This window comes from Mus caroli, unplaced genomic scaffold (genome assembly GCF_978045245.1).
Source record: "Mus caroli unplaced genomic scaffold, Mus_caroli_1 scaffold_13, whole genome shotgun sequence".
NCBI lineage: Eukaryota > Metazoa > Chordata > Mammalia > Rodentia > Muridae > Mus > Mus caroli.
The window spans coordinates 55,921,744-55,946,788 of NW_028227268.1; the positions used below are offsets into that span (position 1 = coordinate 55,921,744).

Sequence of the window (25,045 nt, forward strand, 5' to 3'; positions counted from 1 at the left end):
ATCCTCCATCCCACCCTGAAATCAGCTGAAGCCACTACCACTTGGAAACAGGGGACACACAGTTGTGCTATTTGCTTAGAAAGCTCATCGAAGATAAAGTGGAATTGAACTTGTTGAAGTCCCCTCACGGTTATGAGCCAAACTCTGTAAAACTTGTGTGGTTGGATTATAGTTTTTTTTTTTCTCCTTCTCCATCTCTCTCCTTTCCCTCATTACTTTCTGTCTCATTACTATAATTATTTACTTAATCCTTTCTTAAGCACTAGCAGGACCAACAAGCAAGTTAATGACAGGGAGCTATGCCACCAGCCCATGTTCACAGTGACAGCTGCTTAGGGGCCTGTGGTTATCAAGACATATTACCAATTAGGAAAGGCCAGCTGCCAGCCTAGATGGGGGGCGAGGGGGACGGTAGTGGCCTGAAGAGAAAGGGGGGATGGGTATCGCCTAACAGATGCTGTCATTTCTAAATCAGGACTGGAAAATTAAACCTTAACAAGAGAATTAAGGTACAATTGACATTTTTGTCCATTTCCATTCCTCTGTTTGTTTCCTGGTCCAGTCTTTGAGGCGAGGGTCTGAGTTGTATGGGGTCATGGTTGTTCATTTAATAGAGAACTTCATGCCAATACATCCCATTTGAGAATACGGACTGTCCCCTTACAGCCTACCCATACACTGGTAAGGGAAGAAGGGAGAAAGCAGAACCAAAGTCTTCATAGGGGCCATTATTTTTTTCGAGACAGGGTTTCTCTGTGTATCCCTGGCTGTCCTGGAACTCACTTTGTAGACCAGGCTGGCCTCAAACTCAGAAATCTGCCTGCCTCTGCCTCCCAAGTGCTGGGATTAAAGGCATGCATCACCACCGCCCGGCCATAGGGACCATTATTAAACATTCTCTGTGTGTTCTTTCCTATTGAGGACTCTTCAAAAAGGCAGAGTGGAATCGGAAGATAGTCTTCCCCAACATAAACCATTTTGTGGGCAATGAATCATACAGCCTTCACACTTTCCCTTCCAAGATTTAGGCAATTTCATAGCAGAGAGGCCACGCTGAGGCTCTCTGATGCCTGTGCTTAGCTAGACATCAGACCACAGTGAAGTCACATCTTCTCATTGCTCCTCTTGCTCTAGTTTGGACTGAAATGTCCCTCTTCCTTCTAGCACCATTCGTCCTGACGTGTCCACCCATCACCTGGAAGAGTATAGTCTCCTGGCTCTGAGTTTCTTGCCCAGTGGCACATTGTCTCAAGCTTCCATAGTCTCTTCTGTTCAGATCCTGTGAAGATGTGCATGGGCAAAAGAGACATGGGTCATCTAAGCATCGCCAAGGGAACAGATGTCAACAGACCCCCCCCCCAGGACAATGCCAACGGCTGTGGCTGTGTCTTTGACTTTAAGCATACACAGGTGGAGAGATGGGTGCCTCCAGCTTCTTCTTCATCAGCAGTTCTTGTTGGGAAGCGCTTGTCCTACATAGCCATCCGTGGACTGTGTAACAGAAGCCATTCACATGCCCAGGACTCAGAAGAGAAATACTCGGCGCAGGTTCCTTGTACCTACTAATTTTCTAAAGTCAGCTATCCTTTCTTCTCGCCATCAGACTCCTCTGTGGCTATCAAGTAGATTCAAGTAGATCCAAGCCTAGCAGAAAGCACGGTGGAGTCAAAGGCGCCCCATTGAGGGATCCAAAAAGTCACTTGCTAAGTACCCTTCTTTACATGTAAGGATTTGAAGGTGGGAGAAAGAGGAAGGTTCCAGGGACTGTGAAGAGAGCAGCATTGGAGACAGAGGACAGCTCTTCAGAAGTTCTGAGGAACATGGGTGGCAGCAATGACTATGACCAGAAAAGCAGTGTAAAGAGTGTGTATAAGGAACCAAGAGGCTGGTCCTTTGGGAATTCATCTGAAGAAAGGGGAAGATGTGCCCAAAGTAGTGGTGGGCATGGCTTGCTACAGAAAGAATGTGGGGCTGGGATTAAGATCTACACTAGTTACCTTCTCCCTAAACCGTAGGATGGGATGTTGTGCTTCAGGGACCCTCATCTGCCAAATGAGAGTGGTATATGTATCTTGTGGACTAGTTAGGTGCATCCCTGTAGGGTATTCAAGTATTTGGCACACTGTGGGTGTTCGGTACCCCAAGGTTTGTCAAATGGAAGCTATTTCCTTCACTTGAATGCAGTATGATAGGACTACCTTCCTAAGGGGTAAGCTTAAGTGGGTTATTCTAAATGTGTGTTTACTCAATTGCAGACAAGGAAAGAGATCAGATTATATATATATATATATATATATATATATATATATATATATATATATATTTGTTTTGTTTTGTTATGTTTTGTTTTGTTTTGTTTTGAGACAGGGTTTCTCTGTGTAGCCCTGGCTGTCCTGGAACTCACTCTGTAGACCAGACTGGCCTTGAACTCAGAAATCTGTCTGTCTCTGCCTCCCAAGTGCTAGGATTAAAGGCGTGTGCCACCACGCCCAGCCAGATAATATATTTTAAGGTGTCTATCTAAAGAGAAAAATCTCAGAATTTTCTTGTCACCCGAAGAGGCAGCTTTCAGAGGCAAACTGGATGCTCTTTAGCCATGGAATTCTCCCTCTGATAAACAGGGGACAGATGACATGTAGTATATTATTAGCCGTCTCTGGGGAACAGAGGGACCCTTGTTCTTTGAGCCATCACACAGGCAGAGCTAATCCCCACAGCCGGAGCCTAGGGCTTCATTTATCCCTCAGGAGCTGGAAAAAAATGGACTGTGTCTCAGGAATGCAGGCAGGGCCAGGAGGCCAGGTGCTCCCCACCCGCCCTGTGAGGCCTAGCTGCTTCCTCCCTGGCTATCTGCCTCTTGTTTGATGTCTGTACCCACAATGTGGATGCTGGGGCTCCCAGCCACGAAGCAGCATTCCCAGGACCACTGTGTGCCAGAGCATGAAGTCAGCCTCCTGGATCACAGTGAGCACATGCCTCCTGGATCAAGTGCCTTCCCCATGTCCCACGGTGAGGAGAATTTGGTGTCACAGGAAATGAGGGACTCCATTATTCTAGTCCCAAACCATTCCCTGTTTCTGAGACGAAACACAGGGACCCTGAGCCAGGAAGGAATTCAAGCAAAGAGAGGCCAAAGCTCTTCCTTCAGCTCAAGTCAGCAACGCATGGTTTTCCTGTTTTGTTTCTATTACTGAAACGGTTTTCCATGTACAGATAAGTTCAAAGCATCACAGTGTGTTGTGCAAAGCAACACAGTGCTCAGCCAGTCTGCTCGGTTCTTCTGTCGCTCTTTCTTCTTCCCCTCCTCCTCTTCTCCCTCCTCCTCCCCCTCCTTTTCCTCTTCCTCTCTTCTTCTCTTCATCTTCTCTTTCTCCCTTTCTGCCATTTTGCTGTGTATTTGCAAATAAGTAGAAGCAGACAGGAAATTTTTCTCTTCATTATGCATCTTCTAAAGAAAAGGACCAGGGCTGGAGAGATGGCTCAGTGGTTTTTTAAAAATTTATTTATTACATGTAAGTACACTGTAGCTGTCTTCAGACATTCCAGAAGAGGGTGTCAGATCTTGTTATGGATGGTTGTAAGCCACCATGTGGTTGCTGGGATTTGAACTCAGGACCTTTGGCAGAGCAGTCGGTGCTCTTAACCACTGAGCCATCTTTCCAGCCCCCATCTGATTTTTAAACCCATTTTTGAGTGATGGAAACATACATGAGCATGATTTACACATAAGGCATAGAACTAAACAGTGCAAGGGGGAAGACCCGAGGAGAGAAATACCTCTATCTTCAAGGAGGTCTTTATCTCTAGGGGTGGAAAGAAGCTAAGACATTAACCCTAATTGTATAGGACAAGATGGTGGGTGGCATTAACCCACTCCCACCCCCCACTCACCATACTTTCTGTTAATCTAAGTAGACCACTGTCTGAAAATATTATTACAGTGTTTGGCTGACTCCCCACCCACCCACCCTTTTGAAACAGGAGCTCTCTATGTAGTTCAATCCGGCTTCCAACTTACCACCCTCCTGCCTCAGCCTCCTGTGCTTAAGGCCTGTTACATCACCTGATCTTGCCTGGACTTTCAAAAGACAGAGGCTACAGCCACACAAGTCACTATTACAGTTTATTGCTATGACTTGACTTTATTCTTATTGCTATTGATGTCTGCTTATGCCAAGTTTATAAATCCCACTGATCACTGGTATGTACACATAGGAGAAAATGTACCTTGTATCAGATTGGGCAGTATCTGTGGCTTTAGGCATTCCCCTGAGGTGTTAGAACATATCCCACCAGGTATCAGTGAGGGGCAAAACTAGAATTAGTGAAGAGGAGGTTTGGGGAAGGTCTTTTGTGGGGAACAGCAGTACCGAAAAAGACAAAAAGAGGGAACTTGCAGGGATATAGAAAAAAATAGACCCCAGGAAACTGTAGCCCAGTGAAAATCATCACCAGTCAGTAAGCGGCTTCTACAGCCTCAGGATTCCCCTTTCCTTTGGAAGGAGAAGTACGTGGCTGAAGAGATGGAGGAGAGACATGGTTTGCCTTTTTATACTTCTGAACTGGTGTATGTGTTACCTATTTTAAAAATTAATACATTTAAAACACAGTCTTAAAAAGGCTCTCTATTCTGCCGATGGAATAAAATACATCTTCATTCCGTTGTGTAACCTATTATTAGTACTAACTATGAATACACGAGTAAAAATTACTAGCATTTTCAGTCTCTTTTGGGCACTGCTCTGAAGATTTTGCAAGCACAGTTGGTGCACTTTTATATAAACACTATTCGAGGGGCACGAGTAGGAGCTTGGATTGTTGAAGAGGAAGCCGAAGCACGGGGAAGGAAAAGAAGCCAGCATGGGTTTGCAGCCAGCCAATACCAGGCTAGAAGGAGAAGGACGAAGCCAGGCTCTGAAGCGCCTCATTAACTAGATGATTCGGAGATTATGCCACAAGCTGGGATACCTGCGAGATTAACCAGAAGCAGCTTCTGGGAAATGTCAACTCTTAATCTGTCCGAGACAGCGCTGGTGTTGAAAAGTGACCACATAAGGACAAAATGTCACACTCTGGTAGAACAGAAGGAAAAGACTGGAAGGGAGGGTGTTCATCTGGTTTGAGACATTTAGCTGGCTCAGAGGAGATGACAGCTACTGTCACAAGTCTGCATTGGACTGAGATGATTGATGGGACCCTTGTGGCTGGAAGCATGGCGTACCCTGCCGGACGTGGATGAGCATGCGCAGCAGTGGTTCTCAACCTGTGGGTCGCAGCCCCTTTGGGGGAAGGTCGAATATCAGCGCATAGCAAGTATTTACTTAGCAAATCATTGTAGCAAAATTACAGTTATGAAGTTGCAACACAAATGGTTTTGTGGTTTTTTACGGTTGGAGGTCACCACAACAAAACCATATTACCGGGTCGAGGCACTAGCAAGGTTGAAAACAACTGCTCTAATGGAGCAGGAGAAAAGGAGTTCTATGACAAGGAACTTGCAAAGAGATAAGGCCTTGCCAGGAGATTCACTAATAACAGTGAAAGGTAGGTAGTGCCACAGGAGGAAGATATCAGTCTCTCCCCGCCCCCAACAATAGGCAAGCATGGAGAAAAGAGATCAAAGGTGTCATCAGGAAGACATGATCTGGAGAATAAATGGCACTGTGACAGCAGAACTCAGGAAGAAAGGTCGCTGAGGTGGAGGGTGCCAGTTAAAATGTAAACCATAGTTCTTGTGGTGGTTTGAACGGGAATGGCTCCCCACTGGCTTACATGTTTGGATGCTTGGTTCCCAATTAGAGGAACTGTTTGAGAAGGACTGGAGGTGTGGCTTTATTGGAGGAGCCACTGGGAGTGGGCTTTGAGGTTTCAAAGGTCCACACCAGGCTAGTCTCTATTTGTCTTCTGCCTTCAGATCAGAACTAAGCTCTCAGCTACTGCTCCAGCACCATGAATGCCTACCTGGTGGCGTGTATCTATCTGTTCACGATGCCGATGCCCATGCACTCACCCTCTGAAAGTATAAACAGGCCCCTAATTAAATGCTCTTTTCTAGTAAGTTGCCTTGCTCATGATTGCAGAGATAGTAATCCTGAAACAGCTCTTAATTTGAAGTATAACGTGGGTTTGAAGGATAATAAACCTTAGAAAACACACCCGAGGAGCAGTGGAGAGGGCAATGCTTGCACGATCCAGTTCAATGACAGCACTCCACAGGGAAGAGAAGACCCAGAGCAATGGATATAAACAAATTAAAGAAAAGAACTGAACAAGTGAACAGGTGTGTGCAACCTACAAGGGCTGCTACAGGGGAATAACTCTATACCATAAAGACTCCAGCCATCCCCAGGCTAGTATGGCAAGATTTGAAACCCCAAGAAAAAAACAAACCAACAAATTTTCTCCCCTGGAGCCCAAAAGTCAATACTGAATTTCAGACATGAATGATAAACAACAAACAAAACAGAAAAGAGACAAGCCACAGGAATGCCATTCCAATGATGACAACACACTCCACAACCTGATATGGCACTGCTTGCCTTTGATCCCAGTGCTCGACAGGCAGAGATAGGATCTCTGTGTCTCTGTGAGTCGGAGGCCAGTCTGCTCTATGTAGTGAGTAGTTCCTTCCAAGTCACCAGGTGTACATTCTGAGACCCTGTCGTATAAAAATCAACAAATAAGTAAAGATGAAGCAGGCCTAGAGAGATGGCTCAGAGGTTTTTATTTTTTTTTTACATGTTGAACATCACTGTTTTAATAACATGAAATACAAGTACAAAACATTGTACAAGTATACTTTTTACTACACAGAGATGGAATAACATGCATGTGTTTTTACCAGAATCTGTTTCACCAAGTACTTTTACCACAGTCAGTACCAATGGCTTTCCAGAGATTATATCTGTCCTATGTAAATTTTATCATGAATAAAAAAGCTTACAACTCTTTTCAAATAATGCAGATTTATATTTATGTTACTGTTCGAGATGCCTTAGAAAACTGTTACATAATATAAAATTACCTTAGCTTACAGTTTTGAATGGGTAGTACTCTCTCGCATTGATCAAGTCTCCCTTATACTGTCATTGCAGACACACTATACTTACTTGGGATCAAAGTGTTTTGTATGTCAATAGCCCTCATACTGTGTAGGAAAGCAAATAACAATTTTCTGAAAAGTTCAGAGTATTATAAAAGCTACTGGTTAGGCAGAAATACATGAAACCCCATTTACAGAACAAAACAGCAACAAAAGATGATAATGCCCTTCAAGTACTAAAGAACAAGCTTACAAATATTGGAACTGTATGTCTTTCCTGCCTCTAAAAGGTTTACCATATCCAGTGAGAGTAATATCAATCAATAAAGAAAAAGAAAACTGCTCTGGTGCCAAGTATTCAGCAGCTTCCATAGCATTCCTCACAGTTCTTGGCCATTTCAGTTAGGAGTTGTCTTATAACAGATAAAATAAAACAAAAGCAGCATTACATTTTAGGGAAATATGAAAAAAATACTGTTAATTTCATAAACTATTTGAAAGTAAATTTGTTTTCATAAATAAATAAAACGGTGTTTTTAAATTTTAATCTTGCTGTGAAAAAAAAGATCAGTGAAAATTAGATCAATCTTTAAACCTTGGCTTTTTTAACATGTTTGAAAACCTGAATCACATTTTCAATTGCCAGTGTTATGCTTTATTCTTGGTAGAATCATCTTTGTTTCTTCGTTTTATGTCCCAATTATAAACCCTGGCCATATTGACTTCTGTGGTAGTAAACTGATCTCGAAGAAAGTCAAGGTCTTCTTCAAGAGAATCAAGATTCTTTGTGGCAGTTGATAATTTTTTTCCAACAAGGCCTGAGCTTCATCAATATCATATTCAAGCATTACATTAGCCCCCAACCATAGGCATACTTTATCAGTAGGAGGAACTGAAGCTTTGCAGTACAGGTTATCTGCCAGTAAGAATCTGGTCTCCATTGAATTGGTAGACTCTTTTTTCTTCTGCATGTAGTTCAGAATTTCCAAAGTCTGTTTAATTTCAGGAATCTGACCTTTCAGCCTCCTTTTTTTTTGAGCAAGGTTGAGTTCCATAAACTTATACTTCTGGTATTGTTCGTCCAGCTTCTTTAACACTGTATCTGCAGTCTCATTCCCAGGCTGCTTCATGAAAGAATCTACATCTTCCACAAACACTGCTTCAGGAATCCCTAAGTGGAGCCGCCGCCCGTTTCCAGCAGCAGTTTCTAGGCCACATCGGTCCTTAGCCGCCGCCACCTTCAGAAAAGGCTCAGAGGTTAAGAGCACCGACTGCTCTTCCAGAGTTCCTGAGTTCAATTCCCAGCAACCACATGGTGGCTCACAACCATCCGTAATGAGATCTGACGCCCTCTTCTGGAGTGTCTGAAGACAGCTACAGTGTACTTACATATAATAAATAAATCTTAAAAAATAATATAAAAAAATGAAGCAAAGAAACTATACCACAGTCCACACATAATGGAGTCATACTGTGCACGAGGACAAAGGGACATGACAGAAAGTTCAGACAGAAGCTCTGGAGACATCTGTAGAACACAAACGGACAGCTGATAACGAAGGCAGCAATATCTCAGGTCCAAAATGGACTCCGATAAGCAGCGCTCCATTCGGGAAAAGGGAAATGGGAAGCATGCCTGCCCACACACATCAGATTAAACAACGTTAGGTCCAAATGTGAAGAAACAAACACTAAGGAAAACCTGAGTGAACTCCTTCTTACCCTCTGCCATCTTGACACTCAGAGCAGAAAGATTCACCATAGGGATGTTCTGAAAGAGCTGCTGCTCTGGCCTAGGGGCCTCACCAGTCTGTCCTGAATCAGAGACGGGAAAAGGACCAGACTCCATCTCCTCCTTGTGCTGAGACCTTTCGTTGGTTTCTCAGGTTTAGTTCCAGCCACTAGCTTCTCCCCTTTCTCCCACTTCTCCCTCCCTTTCACTCATCTGGGAAAGGAGCTAAAAGTTATGGTTTAACAGCCAGATCATATGCCTTCTTCCAGTCTGCTGGGTCACTGGCACTCAGGAAATCTCCTGATGGTGAGGAGGGAAGGTGGGGGATCCAGATAAAAACCTAGGGAGAAAGCTACATCTTTACAAATCACCGGCTCATGCAACCTCCTACAGGAGATTCCCTGGTGTCCTTAGATTCTAAGGAGGGGTCTAACTCAGCCCCCTCCGTCCTACAGTTCACTAGCATTACCTTGGGTCCTGAGACCAAGGCTAAGCATGGTGGTGCACATTTTTAATCCCAACACTCAGGAGGCAGACGCAGGTAGCTCTATGTGAGTTTCAGGCCAGCCTAGTCCTACATAGTGAGTTCCAGGACTGCCAGGGCTATGTAGAGAGACCCTGTCTCAAAACATCTACATTGTTTTTTTTTTTTTTAAGAAAACAATCACACATTTTATTCTAAAAGACAGGCCCATATTTAGGGCCTTGAGTAGGTTGAGGTGGCAAATCCCCCATAGAGGGTTCCTGAAAGGGAGGGAGCATGAAGAGCTTGGGGACCCCTTTGCTCAGGTTTACCTGTGGGGTGCTGGGCTGGTTGGAACGTCAATAACCCCATAACCTCAAGAACTTTTCCTACAGGGTGAGGGAAGCCAGAAAGAGAGAAAATTTAAAATCAGCATCATGACTATCTTAAAAGATTGATAGCAAACAAAATTGGCATAGTAAAACCACAAATGACAAAATACAATAAAATATTCAGTGTATTTTCTTTTCTATTTTTTTAAAGATTGTTACTTAAAATTTTAAATTTTAATTAAAATCCAACTATGTCACTTTACTCACTTCTATTTCCTCCATAAGCCTCTCTCATGCCCATCCTCACTCTATCTCAAATTGATGACATCTTATTACTGTTACATATATAAATGTGTGTATGTATACACACACACACAACCTGCTGAGTCCATTTGGTGTTGCTTGTGTGTACATGGTTTCACTTTGCATTGGGTAACCAACTAAGGGGCTCTTCTGGGGAGAAATCAGTTCTCCCTCCCTCAACAGTCCTTAGTTGCCTGTGAGTCTGTCTGCTAGAGTTGGGACACCGTGCGGCTTCCACCTTCTGTGTTCGTGTGATTGTTGTTATTGTTGGAGCTTTGCTTAGGCAACTGTATTGTCGAGGTATCAGGTGCTGCTTCCTTGTGAAGTTGGATGTCTTGTATCTGCTGGCCACTCGTATTCTCATCTTCACATCCCTTTTCCTTTCTCTCGTGTTTTTTTCTATTCTTGGAACTTTCGTATGTCAAATGCGCTAGTACTCTTGTGCGTGTGTTACCAATGCTTCACTCATTTGTTCCTGATCTTATTTGAGCCTTGCCTCAATCCCAGGGAATAGGCAGAGCAGGTGGCCATATCCCCACTTAATTGATGGGGAAGCTGTGACTCAGCAGGAGTGCTGCACAGGGGGGGATGGGCTGTGGTGAGGTCCTGGTCCTTGCTCTGTGCTTGGTGCAAGTAGCTACCTCAGTGCCTCAACACTGAGAATAGCCTTGGATTATGGGAGAAACAAATCGCCCTGGTAAAGTTTAAACTTACTAACTTGACCTTAGTTTCGTTCTATGTAAAATTAAAAGGCAGGGAGGGGGGTAAACTAATAACTATAACCCCCCATCTCTAGCCTGTCACTCTGTCACTTAATGAGCATAAGAGACACAAGTCTGTAGGTATGCTGAGGGGAAGTGTTGCCTGTCACAATAGATTACATTCTCTGGGGTGACATGGCAACCTGTCACCAAAGGCATTTCTTCCAGGGTCTTCCCAGGTTGTGCATGAAGAACCCAGCATATTGTGCCTCTCTCCAGTCAACAGCAACCAAGCACACAGGGCAACAGCGAACCCAGCAGCTCATTTTCATGGCTGGTGGGAATTAGATCAAGATGGCTACTCCTACAACCCCTGCAGGGGGATATTACCAGTGAATCACAGCAGATACCTGATCCTGCTCTTATCACCACAATCTCTCTTGGCACCATAATGTTGGAAGAAACTACAAAGGGATTGAAGTCAACACAAGAGATCAACTATCTTCCTTAGACTTGACCACTTTTCCTAGCAATTTCTTTTTGTATGTGGTGTGTGTGTGTCTGAAGATGTGTATCCCCATGTAAACATGTAAAGACCAGAGGACGACACTGTTGTCCTGCTCTCTCTCTTCTGCTTTATTTCCTTGAGACAAAGTCTTTCTCTGAATCTAGAGTAAGGCTGGCACTCAGCAAGCAACACTTCCCCTGAAGAAGGCAGAGATCTCAGCAAAGCTTAACAAACCCAAAGGGAAGAGAATAGTCAGAGTCAGGGCCCATATGCAGGGTCTTCCATTCCCATTTCACGGCATAGAGAATCAAAGGCTCCAGAGACCTCCAGTCCACCCTAGAGGACAGCAACCAAAGCTGTCATGGCATTGAGAGGCAGTGAGTTTGCTCATAGGCCTTTGGGGAGTCTCATGGAAGAACAGCTGGTCAGTGTCAGCCTAACAGTGAGACCACTCCAATGACCCTTGTTCCCATTTAAATTCCTTTTTGTGGAATGGGCTGGAAACACTACTCTTACAGTCCAGCCATCTGAAGTATTCCTGGGTGGGTCTGCAGTTGGCAGCTCATTATCCATTTTCCATGTGAGGATGATGCAAATTGAAGAGCCCAGGCAGAGTAAGAAAGAGAGCCTTCCCCTCTGCTGCTGCTGGGCACTGAGGTCTTGTGATGGTCTTGAAGTTGTCCTACCATCACAGAATCAGGTCCGCCATTGTAGTGGTGCTGGGAGGAAGGGCCCATGTAGGTCCTCTTGGGTTTGTTGAAAAGTTAATAAAATGTTGGTGCACATTGCAAATGTAAACTATAACATGGTATCAGTTTATACTTTATAAACAGGATGTATATACTTTTGCATAGTTATATATGTTTACACTGTCTAAAAATTTAAATGTATAGACAGCCTAATTTTCTCCCACACTGCTGTGCTGTGAACCTGAATTTGGGGGAAAATGCTCTGGCCTCTGGCGTTCTTGAGCATCCGGTTTTAGGTCCAGTCTACACAATTTTAGTTCTTCCCATCTTCTTTCTCTAGAGCTTCAACGGGTGAGCCTCTGTTTCTTACAACCATAATACCCAGAAATGCAGTTATGACATGACAGCAAAGGCAGAATACAGTCATCACTAGGCTTCATCAAAAACATAAATACTAACACCAATGGATGAGAAATGATTATGAGTCCAGAAAGAAATTACATATGAATAACTTCAGGAAACGCCCAAGAACATAAGTGCATAGTTTGCAAAAGAATAATAACAAGTAAATTATAGATGGAAAACATGGCATTACTAGTGATCAATAGTAAAAATTAAAGCAATGGAATTTTGTCTCAGAATGATACCCATTAATGATGACTCTTGCATAGAACTAGTAGGGAAATTATGGAAATTATGGGTGGTGATGTTTGCAATAAGTAATAAAGCATTCTCTTCCCTTTGGGTTTGTTAAACTTTCCTGAGAGCTCTGCCTTCTTCAGTCTCTTTGTCGCTCTCTCGCCTGGGGTAGCCTGCCCTTGCTACTGTGCTAAGCTAGAGCACATTGCTAAGAGCTGAAGTCTTACACCCCAGACATGCTCTTTCAAGGCCACTCAGGAATTCTTCTGATGTGGTTTGAGGTGTAGATTGTAGACAGTGGCAGGATACATCCTACACTTCCAGGTATGTAAGCCACTACCTAGCTCAAGGCATCTCACTCTGGAAGGGGCTTTGTGTCTGCTTCAATTGAAACCAATCACACCAAGTCCCGCTGGAGCTGTGCACTTCTGGTCTGTGCTCCCACCATCTGATGTCTTCCCAATGCCATCCTGGTTTTACAAAGAAAAACCCTAACAAGCAGGTTGTTGCCTTTGTTCTGGTTTACACTGAACCCTACTACACTTGCTTCTTCCTTGACCTTAGTGCAGTATACACACAGTTACAGTATGATATGGAGTGACCAATGTAGAACCCTGAGATAAAGACATTAAATGGCTACTTAATGTCTTAAATGTCTCTAACCAGGGTGGCTGGAGAGATTGCTCAGTGGTTAAGGACACTGACTGCTCTTTCAGCAGTTCTGAGTTCAATTCTCAGCAACCCCATGGTGGCTCACAACTAAGGAATGGACTGTACTGGTTCACTGCAGCTGACCGATTTAACAGAAAATAATTGTTTTCTTAAGTTCTAGAGACTGGCAATCAATGATGGGGGTGTCAGGAGTTGGTTTCTTCTGAGGCCAGGGACGGACAACTGTGCTTCTGCCTGTTCTCCTGTGTTCTAATTTCCTACCCTTTTAAGGATATCAGTATTACTGCTTTAAGGAAGAGAAAACCTAACAGCTTCATTTAAACTTAATTACCTCTTTAAAGCCTTACTCTCCAGCTGTGTGGTGGTGGTGCATGCCTTTAGTCCCACCACCAAATACCCAGAGGCAGTGGCAAGTGGATCTCAGTTCAAGGCCAGCCTGGTCCTTACAAGTTCTAGGACAGCCAGGATTACAGAGAAACCCTGCCTCAAAAACTTAAAAACAAACAAACAAATAAATAAATGCCTTCCTTCTTTCCACATTCAGTCACATTCTGAAGTGACTGATCCAGGACTTGAATATATAAATTGTAAATGACATGATTTGGCCTATAACATTTACAGGTGTTCTTTCATGGTGATAGGAGTATTTTCATTAGGCTTCATATAAGTACCAAGAAGTTAAAAATCAGAAAATAAGCCTTTATTGCTTGTTTGGGAAGAATGGTTTCCAGCAAGGCTGATTTGTAGCATCTTTGGATTCACTAGAAAGGTTCAGGTTGAAAAGGAGATAGCCAAACCCAGGTATCAGGGAAGTTTAATTCAGAAACAAAGCCAAGATTCATTACTCAGCAGGCATTGTCTTTCTTACTCTCTCTTTTTTTTTGGAGACAGGGTCTTATTAGGTAGCCTGGTTGGCCCAAGACTCTCTATTAGACCAGGCTAGCCTCAAACTTGAAGAAGCCCCTGCCTCTGCCTCCCGAGTGCTGGCACTAACAGTGTGCCCACCACACCCAGCTGGATGACATTTCCTGGAGTAGCTGCTGACACCTTTAAGAGTGGTTATGCTTGTTACTTCTCTATGGAACAGATGACCCAGGTGTGGACTCAGGTCCTCAGATCTCAGTCACTTGCCCCTGGAGACCTAGGTCTCTGTATCCCACTCTGACTCAAGAGGCCAGTTCCTGGCCTGTGAATCTGCATTTTAACAAGCACTTCAGTCTGTGGCCTCTGCCCCTACCATGGTGTGCTAGGCACCCATTCTTCACAGAAGCAAAGCCATGCTTGTCCAAGTTGCTGGACTGACCACATCTTTTATTTCATACATTGTGTAATCTGGTACATAAAAATTACCAGATCATAGACATGATAAATATTCTCATTTCCACTTGGTCTACCACTGAAAACCAGTCAAATCACTTAGCTATTAAAAAAATAAAAAGGATTTAAAAAAAAAAAAAAAAAAGCCGGGCAGTGGTGGTGCATGCCTTTAATCCCAGCACTGGGGAGGCAGAGGCAGGCGGATTTCTGAGTTCCAGGCCAGCCTGGTCTACAGAGTGAGTTCCAGGATAGCCAGGGCCACACAGAGAAACCCTGCCTCAAAAAACAAAAAATTAAAAATAAAAAGGTGGAGATTGAACCAACAGTTATGTGCAAACACTAAGCTTTCTCCTCCAGCCCAAAGCAGCACCTACTGTGGGACGGAGAGGCAGACCTGATGGTGACATTCTTTTCAAAGAAGCTGAGCTTCTACTCTCAAATATACAGAGGACTTGAACGCCTATGCTGAGCACACAAGTTGAAACAGCAAGAGCATTACAGAAGTGACACTTTCCTGTAGAATTTGGCCCCACATGCCTGAGCAAGAAGACACCGGCAAGGAAGCAACACTACTCCAAGAGTGCCATTCCTACAGATGGGCACTGTGTGCCTCTCTGATGGTTCTGGACGCCTGTTCTCCACTGGTTCTGACCACCCTGGCCCTTTAGACTCATGGTAGTTTCCTGGCAGACTGGGTTGGCTGAGCCCCAGGCTAACATCTCATGTAGAATGATGTTCTCAGGGTATGAAGTCCATGTTGTATGTTACATTATACAGAGGTTCCTCTGGGAGACAAAGCTTCCTCTTCAGCAAGCCAATCCTGCATCTGGTGATGCGGCTCTGGCTACCTCTTCTTCATGTATGACCTCATGTGTGCAGCAATTGAGCCAGCTATTTCTGCCTTCTTCTTGTTTTGTCCAAAATAATCAAGAAATTCTCCATCTGGTCCAATCAAGTACATTATTATTGTATGATCCACCTGTAAAGCAGAAGGGGGAAAGGAATGTGTGAATAAAGATTACAATCTTATTTTACTGAGGAGAAAGATGTTGCAGGGTAAGAGAAGTTAGCACCAGTATGTAAGTAACCACAGCAGAGGCCAGTCACCAATGCACGGTCTACAAACTGGGCCTGCACCACCTCCAGTGCATGCACAGCCATGGTCTAGAAATGGCTGCTGCTGGGTCCAGCCTGGGATGCTTTTGGTACTGCTCTTTACATACCCACTGTACAGTCTCTGAGAGAAGAATGCACCTCCCACTAGCCTTCTAAGTAGCCTATGCTGTGGAACAGCAACACTATTTTGAAACACTTTCCACTTCTGACTGGGAGTCTCTCATCTGATCCCTTCTCCACTCATACTTGTCACACAGGAGTCGAAGCAATGGTCGGTCAGTGAGTGCCTAGGTGCCCGCCCTCATGCTTAGACCTGCCTACACTCTGCTTGACACACTTTATGAGAAGCCAGAAAACCAACCACTAGCTGACAAATGTGATATAAACCCTAGTAGTGATTTATCTGATATTTGAGATCCCAACAAAAACTGTAGGATGTTTTTCTGCCCTGGGAAACTTGCATTTGCTATTCTGAGCTTGTGCTCTGAAGCAAACTGCTTGTCCACTCCCCACCAACCACAAAGGCTGCTCTTTAGGAGCCTCTTCAACCCATCATCAATTTTCCCATTAATTTCCTCTTAACATGTCTCAGTTCCAACGTAAGTTCAGACCAGTCTTTGGATATTCATTTCTGTAATATTTTAAGAGTAGATCTGCCATCCTAAGTCCTTGGAATTTGTTGGAGGCTTGTTTGGCAAGATAGAAAGATAAGTATGTCATCACACATACCAAAGAGGAAACACCCCTGAATATACCCCAACCCACATTATATGGCTGTGAGGCTGTAACCTTTTTATATACACACATTCATAAGGAGAGAGCAAATGGAAAGAGCCACTCTCCTGCCATCAGAAAAGAATGCCACCAAGAGCTCAGACAGCTGGTGACTTCATGTGGAGAATTTAATGCAGGAGCCAGGCAGGGCCTGGAATTTCTCCTCACACTTCACAGAATCAGAATTAAAACTCTGGCTTTCCCCTCAAGCCTTTCTTTGTAGCATATACCTTCTTTCTTCACTGGTTCCTTTCTTAAGAGAATTTTTGATGATTTCATATACACATACAACATAGGTCCCCTTTCCCTTTTCCTGTAGACACTTTCCTCTTTAAAGAATAGGGAGTATGTTGGACTTACTTCTGAGAGTTCTTAATATAAATTACCAACTAGTATATAGTAAAAGACATTCTCTGTCCTTGTCAAGCTTCTGTGTGATCACTTTTCAATACTTAACATGGTTATCATTGGAACAATGAACACTGTTCTAATAGAGAATTCTACAAATTCTAATAGTTTGTAGTAAAGAAAAACAAACTAGCAATTTACACATCCTATTCCCTTAGTGTGTGGTATATGTGCACATGTAGGTATGAGCACACACATGCATGCACAGAGGACAGAAGGCAATGTTGGGTGTCTTCTTTTGTCAGTCTCTGCTTGATTCACTTGAGACAAGGTCTCTCAGTAAACCTGGACTTAGGTTGGTAGCCTCAGCAAACCTCCTCTAGCAGTCCAATAGTGTGGAGTTTCAAGAGCACATGACCATGCCTGTTTTTTTTGTGTGGTTGCTGGGAATTTGAACTCAGTGCAACAGCACTGTTACCCACTGAGCTGTCTCCAAGCCCCTCACTTCATTTCATCCTGAGACAGGAGTCCTCTATAAAGTACAGACAGGCTGGAGAGGGGAAGTTACATACACTGCAAAATGCCTGATCTAACATTAAGATTTAGCACCTGTCTAATTTCAAAGTATGCATCCTTTTCTTATCACCATGTTGCCACTATTTCCAATTCAACTACAGAGGCGGCAATTCATGTTTCTTAAATATACCTTATAGCTGCCTTCAAAGATATTGCATGTGTACTAATCTTCTGGACTCCCAGAATCCCTTGGTTCTTCTCCCATGGAACCACTGTCACTGGTCCCTACTTTATTCTTGTTTGTATTTACTATGCATTATACCCACACTACCTACTACCGTCACACAACTTAAGACTTTATGACAGACCCTTGTCAAGTAACACAAAACACTGTTCTACATCACGACAGATAAAGTCACTCTTCAAAAAGGGTTGCTTGGGTTTCAATCCTTAGTTTTTACCAACAATGCTGTAAGATTCACCTGTAAGCTAACTTCCCGACAGCAACAGTGCCAACAAGGCAAAGGTAACCTCACATACATTGTCTTCCAAAGAGAACTTAGCTGATCCATTCCCACTGACAGTGCACAGACCAAGTTCACTCCAACAACACACTTCCCACTTTTCCTAGACTGACAACAGTATTTTTAAACTTTCCAATCCTAGCTAAACTTAACAGGGTTAAAAAGAGATATATCATTAAATAATCCACATTTTTGTTATGAAGTTGATGGTCTTCATTTAGATTTAAAAACTATTTCTATTCTACCCAAACTATTTTCTAGCTAACATTTATATAATAGTAATGTGTGCTTATGCATGTAATAACTATGTGTATAACATGCAAATTTAGCTTTACTTGTTAAGTTTTTATGCTCAATTTATATATAATGTCTAAAGATGCTACTTTTATCACTTTTGTGTAAGATTATGAAATATCATCCCATTATACCTCAAGGTTAATCTTTAAGCTCTGCCCTCTTACTAGTCCTTAAATCTTAACAGATATTTCCATCTATTCATGGCCTCAAGATATAAGGAATCACTTAAGAAAAACTCTAAGAAGTCTTAGTGTATCTCCCCCTGTTGGCTGATTTAGCAAATGTACAGCAATGAAGTAAGAGCAGTCTTCGGGCATCAGAGCAATATGTGGGAAAACAGGGTCTAAGATGCCTGCTAGGAGGTCAAGGAAGCCTCCATAAGATTTGTATATCTGTACTTTAATCTTTAAGACAAAAACGTCAACTACACTTCAGATTAACTGCATCACAAGTACAACTTTCAAGGCCTAGTATGTGCTTGGTCTGCTAATGGACTCAAAGGCTCCAGCCTGTGCATGACAGTCACTTACTTCTACTTCTCACACTTGCAGATGTAGCAAGACACAGCCACAGGAGAGCCTGACTACTTCTCTCAAACAGGGCTTCAGGGAAAAATATTTCATTTTTCTCTTTTCCCTTTCTTCCATGAATCCCAAGTTTTCCCAATGCTATGAGGCATTGGGTCTGGAAAATATGATACCATGTTGGACATGAGACATGGTCAAGAGCCCATTTTTATTTTTGTCAGAGGGTACACAGGGGTACACAAGAGGCTACAAGCTCAAAGGGCTATAGAGTGACTGAAGCCTAGTGTCCCAGTGCTTGCTGTAAAGCACAAGCATTCGCATCACCTGAACCCAGGTAAAAGGCAAGCACAGCCACACACGCCTGTGTGTACAGTACAAGGAAGCGGAGACGGGCAGAGGCTGGGAGCTCCTGTATCAGCCATCCTAGCCAACACGTACACAAATGCAGGACAAGAAAAACGTGCAAACCACAGCAGTCAGTGGAGAAAACAAACACTCTGCATACCGCTCTAGGGACAGGCCACAGGGAGCTGGCAAATAAATATCTCAGTGCTCTACACATCTCCCCCACACCAACCACTTTTATAGTTACAAGGAAATCTTATTATTAATCATTTTAGTTAACTGACATTATAGAAAACCCAGAGTATGACAACAGAAAAAAAATCAATAATGAGACTACTGTACAGTGGTTCTCAACCTTCCTAATGTTGAGACCCTCTGATACAGTTCCTCATGTTGTAGTGACCCCAACCATAAAACTACCTTTGTTGCTACTTCCTATCTGTAATTCTGCTACTCTTATGAATCATAATATAGGTATTTACAGTTTTCAATTGTCTTAAGTGACCCCTGTGAAAGGGTTGGTCAACCTACAAAGGGATAGCAACCCACAGGCTAAGAATTGCTGCTGTAGCACCATGTCAATTCTGGCTGTGCTAAGAAACAAACAACTGGGTTGAGAAGAAGAGTCAGCCTTGTGCACACCACAAAACCACCAATGAGAAACGGGTCCAGCTGCTCAGGACCTCCCAGACAACAATGACTACCAAGGAAACAGATCCTTAATGGAAGAACCACAAGGGTAAATTGGGCAGGCAGTCTAACTCTCACTGTTGAACCTCATGTTAAACTGAACTAAGTCCAAAGCCAGTAAAGCTTGCAGACAGTCTGTAATTTTCTCTCTTGCTTTTCAATAAAATATGATTCCCTAAGGCTTACAACTTACAAGTTTGAAAAGAAGCACTTTTTCCCCCTTCATCAAAGACACAGGGAGAAAAACAGGATGCTCATAAACTAACCCTGAAGCAGAACGGACACCACGTAACTGTATATAACTAGGGAAGGAGGTCAGGCAAATTATAAGAAGAGTAAATGTAAATTAAACAATAAGCAGTCATCTTTCAAATATATGTGCCTACTAGATTTCCAAATTATCCAAAATTCTCAAGGAATTTACAATAGCCCTAGTTTTCTTTCTTCTTTTTAAAAGGTATTTTTGTCTCATGTGTTTGAGTGCTTCTTACATGTCTGTACATGTCCCACATTTGTGCCTGGCGCCTGTAGAGTCCAGAAGAGGACATCAGATTCCCTGGAACTAGAGTTACAGCTGATTGTGAGCTGTAAGGTGGGTGCTGGGAACTGCACCCAGCTCCTCTGGAGGAGCATCAAGTGCCTTAATCAGTGAGCCATCTCTTTAGCCTTTATCTCAGAGGCCAGGCAGGCAGGTAAAATTTGTGAGACCTGGGATGCCGGGCCAGGCCAGGCATTCAAAGCTGAGCATTTACTTACTATGTAGTCTTCATCCTCATCCTTCGGGCCAGGGCTGTAATACACCCTGTATGCTCTGGCCACTCCATCAATCTCTTCTTTTGTGCCAGTCAAACCAACCAATTTGGGAGAAAATTCTAAATATAAAAACAAGACAGTAAGCAAAACCTAATGGCTATGGGTAAATCAGTCATAGAATGTATGTGCTGTTATGTTTTTTAGAATTTACATAATCTTGAAAGTCTTTTAAAATGCCTAAGAAGAGGCTGGTTCACATTTTTAATCCCAGCAGTCTGGAGACAGAGGCAGGTGGGTCTCTGTGAGTTCAAGATAGCCTAGTCTATAGTGAGTTCCAGGACAGCCAATAGTACAGTTAAACCCACCCTCAATAAATCAGTAATTAAATAAACAAACAAAAACAAAGCCTGAGGTCAAAATTTGTTTATGCTCCAAAATCCATCTTTAATCTCCCACTGCATACACTACTGAAGTATGTTTCTCCATTCAAACAAAAAGCATGGCAAGACACAGTGAGAAGCAACACACCCTTACCCCCACTTAGCTTAGGTCATACAGGGCTCAAGTGCCATTCGCTCCTGTGATACAAGTAAAGACCAGAGCACCACAAATGGAGAAACCTGCTTCTCGCGTATCAACAAACTGAACTGTGACTGAGCCTCACTGTTTTATCACCCTTCAAAACAACTGGCAATACCACCTGTCTACTTTAGGAAGCACTGTTAAGTCTCGGTTGGTTTGCTACTGTAAACTGTTAAGAGGTGAGTATGTAAATTATCAGAAAAACACACCTTTCACATAAGTCGCAATGGCTTCTTTTGTGTCCCTTTCTGGGTCAATGGTGATGAAAAGTGGAGTTAAATTTGGCAGGGATGGAATACTGTCTGAAAGAAAGGTCCAATTAGTCAATAGTCACCATAAGGGAAAAGACAGAGATCCAGCAATACCTGGGGAAAACAGTTCTACAGCAAAATGTCAGGGGGGCACAGAGGCCAGATTAGATGATCTGGAGTGGAGGAGGAGGAGGCAGACAGACGTGCTATCACACACTTTGATAAGTAAATGCTGTTACTCAGGATCACCTTTCATTGTCATCTAACTTCCTACTGCAAGCCAGTCTCTGCAGTTGTCCCTGCCATATCAAGGACATGGTACAATATCAATAAAGACTGAATAAAGAGGTATGCTCCCTTCAGATTGCTTTTAATTGACACTAATTAAATATTATCGACCACTCCAGATTTCCTAATCTAACCATCAGTGTCATCAGGAAAAACAATGAGAACATTCTAGTAAAAGGAGATGGAAGCACGATGCCGTTCTTGGCTCCCTAGCAAGGGCCCTAGAGTCAGAGCAAGCTGAACATGGAACATGAACAATGAAAACATTACCAGACACTAGAGACTGTGGAACCAGGACTAGTAAATCAGCAGTGCAAATCATGATTGGTCTCTTACCTATCTCCTCCACAACTTCAATCATTTTTTCTAGTTCTTCTGGACAGATATCAGGGCAATGAGTGAAGCCAAAATAAATCAATACCCATTGACCCAGGTAGTCCTTGTCGGTTTTGGGCTCCCCATTGTGAGTTGTAAGGGAAAATGGCCCCCCTAGTAAAGGCTTCCCAATGCTGCGATGCCGTTGTTTCTCCAGCTCTAAAAGAGAAACACCAACAAAACAAGTCACTGTAACCAGAGTCACTGAAATATGTGACACAGTCAGCGTAATACTAGAAACAGTTGCATGTGGGGTCGAGTCGGATGGGAAAGAAAATACAGAAGAAATCTCAGAAAAATAAGCATAAAAGAAGAAAACTGAATGCTATTACACATGCAAACACTGTAATTTAAGTGGAAAAAAGTGTTTACCTAGAACAATCCAGTCCTAAGCTGTTCAGTGTGAGGGAGAGAGCCTTGAGGCTGAGTGTGCCAGAGGCAGCTAAATAAGGAAAGGCAGTAGTGATGGGACCTTAGTTTTATAAAGATTAAACAAACAAACAAACAAACAGGGATGACAGTGGAGAGGACAGAAATGCTCTCTGTAGTGCTAAGGCAATCGGAGGTCCTGGTGAGAAATGCTGAAATGAGCTGAAACACAGCACCAGTAGGGCCAGTGATAGAAGAAAAACCCAAAGGCTACTGAAACTAACAACAAATTCTTCTGGTTTCATTTCTGATGCTGTGATAAAATATTCTGTCAAAAAGAAACTTAGATGAGAAAGGGTTTACTTTAGCTTACAATTCCTGGTAATGGCCCATCTGTGACGAACTCACAGTGGGAGGAGCCTGCAGCACTAGTCACATCACATCTGCAGTCTAGAGGAGAAATAACCTATGCATGCATAGTCTTTAGCAAGCTTTCCCTACACTTAGAAACTACAGGACCCAAACCAGGAAGTAGGGCTGCCTGCCACTTTCAGGCTGGATCTTCCCACATCAGTTAGGGCAATCAAAAGAATCCCCAAGGCCATGCACATATATCCACAGGCCAGCCTGATCTAGAGACCCTCACTGAGACCCTTCCCGCGTGACTCTAGGTTGTGCCAACTTAACAATAAAAACAAAGAAACAAAACAACTATCACAAGCTCCCGAGAGCTACTTTGAGTATTAAAAGAAAGAGAACAGATCACAATCCCTGAATATATGGCAAGTGAATAAACCCAGAGGGATGAGAACAGTACACACAAGCACGCACGATAAAACATACAATTCATATGGGAAGGCTGAGATGTCTTAGATGATGCAACATCACCAATAATGGGACAAGGAAAAATCTTGATGCACCCCACTACATGTGGTACCATTTCTGTGACAACCCTGTCAAAGGCTGCAGGACCTCAACAACGTCCCGAGAGAAGATCAGGATAGTACAGGCTGAGGAACAATTTACTAAATAACTGGCCTGTGGTTTTCAAAGTTGTCAAGGCCGGCCAAGTCAGGTGAGGCCTGAGAAACTTGTAATCTGCAGAAGCTGAAGAGACAACCAGGAACAAGGAATGGGTCTGAATTGATGCTTTTATTACAAAAGCAATACAGTATCAACCTCAATTAGAGTGCCTTCAACATTTCACAACGGTATTTCATAGCAGTTTCTGGCTTCCCCTCCACCACAGACAGCCTGGGCTTGCCCAAAGCTACCACCCCAAGTCGTTTGCAGTTCCTACCCACACCGCTCTACATGCCTGAACCCTAGGAAGTCTTCTCAGATCCCACAATCAAGATTTCTTCAGGCCCACACAGACCCCTGCCTGCCCTGCCCTCTGACCTGGAAAACAGTATCTAGGGAAATCCTTGAATTATTTTAAATCAAAAGGTTTAAGGACAGGGTTGGCCAATAGCCAAGTAGATAGAAGTGCTTGATAGAAAAGCCTGATTACCCAAGCTCAACCCTAGAAACCCACCATGGAAGAATACTAGCACCAACTCCCAAAAAGTTCTCTGGCCCCCACCGTGGCGTGCACACATCATCTGCATGCACACGCATGTACAATAATTAAAAAGAAAAAAAATACTCCAGAGGGTAACCACTTACTTTCTATCTTTTCTTTCTTGAAGTACTTCATTCCAGCCAATAAAGAGCCTCCAATGGCAAAGGTGAGAGCTAAAGACTTCCAAGAAACAGGCTACTGGGGCAGAGATTGAAACAATAAAACAAGTAAGATGCAAACACTTAACTGAGCTGTATTTGTTACCTTCATTTTCACAGCAAGTACATACACACAAACCAGTTGCATACACCGAATGCTTCAGGTTATTTGGGGATAAATAATGGTTATATCTACTGCAAAAGCACCCGTTTCCAAGTTTAAAAAAAAATGCCCAAGTTAATTTACAAACCAATTAAGGGCTGGGGGGGCGGGGGAATGAAGCTCACTTAATTGGTTGAGTGCTTGATTGTCATGTCCCAAGGCCATGGGTTCCATGCCAAGCACTGTATAAAAGTGGGTGTGGCGTTGCACATCTATAATCTTAAGCATCCTGGGAGGGGGATCAAGCTCAAAAGTCATTCTTGGCTACATATCGAGTTCTAGGTCAATCTAAGATATAAGACACCTGGTCTCAACAAACAAAAAAAGTGACTGATGACTGGCTTATGCTGATACTGAGGATAAAAATACATCTGGGTAGGTTACCCAACTGGCTTCCAAAATGACATCAAAAGAAACCTAAAAGTGGGGGCTTCCTGAAAACTAACATTGTGTTATTTCTCTGTACTCTTTAAAGTCCAGAACTGATTTTTTTTTTCCTGGAACAAAAGCCCGAGTTGTAACCGCGCGGAGGGAGAGTAGGTTCTCAAATTCTGTAAAGGCTGGGACCAGGAAACAGTTCTGTCAAAGTTGGAACTATCGCTGACCAGGAAGCAAGGAAGGGATTCCATGGCCCTTTCACGCCAGGAAGTTCCTGAGATGTGACCTTGCAGGATGCAGAGATGGAAGGCTGCAGAGAGCGCCGAGCCCAGAAAGGCTCCATGCGGACACTCACCCCAGGCTTCGGGCGGTGAGACCCGGCTTGACCGCCCTTGGGCTCCGGACCGGCTCCGGGCGGTGGCGGCCCAGCGCTGAAGGCTCTGCTCCGCAGGCAGTAGCACGCCTCCTCCGGTCTCGGCCTCTCCGCCACATCCCTGAGCCCATGGCCGCGAGGGAACAGACGCCAGAGCTGGCGACACTGCGACCTCACCACTGCGGCCCGTACAAGTGCCGCCATGAGTTTAGGAGACCGCGCCTCCTTTGGGCCGCCTCTCCATTTCCGCTCGAGC

The 25,045-nt window shown here is 43.5% G+C and overlaps 1 protein-coding gene and 1 pseudogene across 1 annotated transcript; both read right to left on the reverse strand.

The window, feature by feature from the left end:
• Window positions 1–6,741: 6,741 nt before the first annotated feature.
• Window positions 6,742–8,304, reverse strand: LOC110305703 (prefoldin subunit 3 pseudogene; annotated as a pseudogene).
• A 5,455-nt stretch (window positions 8,305–13,759) lies between these two features.
• On the reverse strand, window positions 13,760–25,043 carry Sco1 (synthesis of cytochrome C oxidase 1). Its single transcript, XM_021176989.3, has 6 exons — window positions 24,772–25,043; window positions 23,822–23,912; window positions 21,746–21,943; window positions 21,080–21,172; window positions 20,292–20,407; window positions 13,760–15,377 (listed from the first exon to the last, which is right to left on the reverse strand). The coding sequence occupies exons 1-6, from the start codon at window positions 24,991–24,993 to the stop codon at window positions 15,243–15,245; spliced, it is 855 nt and encodes a 284-aa protein (XP_021032648.1). The 5' UTR covers window positions 24,994–25,043; the 3' UTR covers window positions 13,760–15,242.
• Window positions 25,044–25,045: the final 2 nt, after the last annotated feature.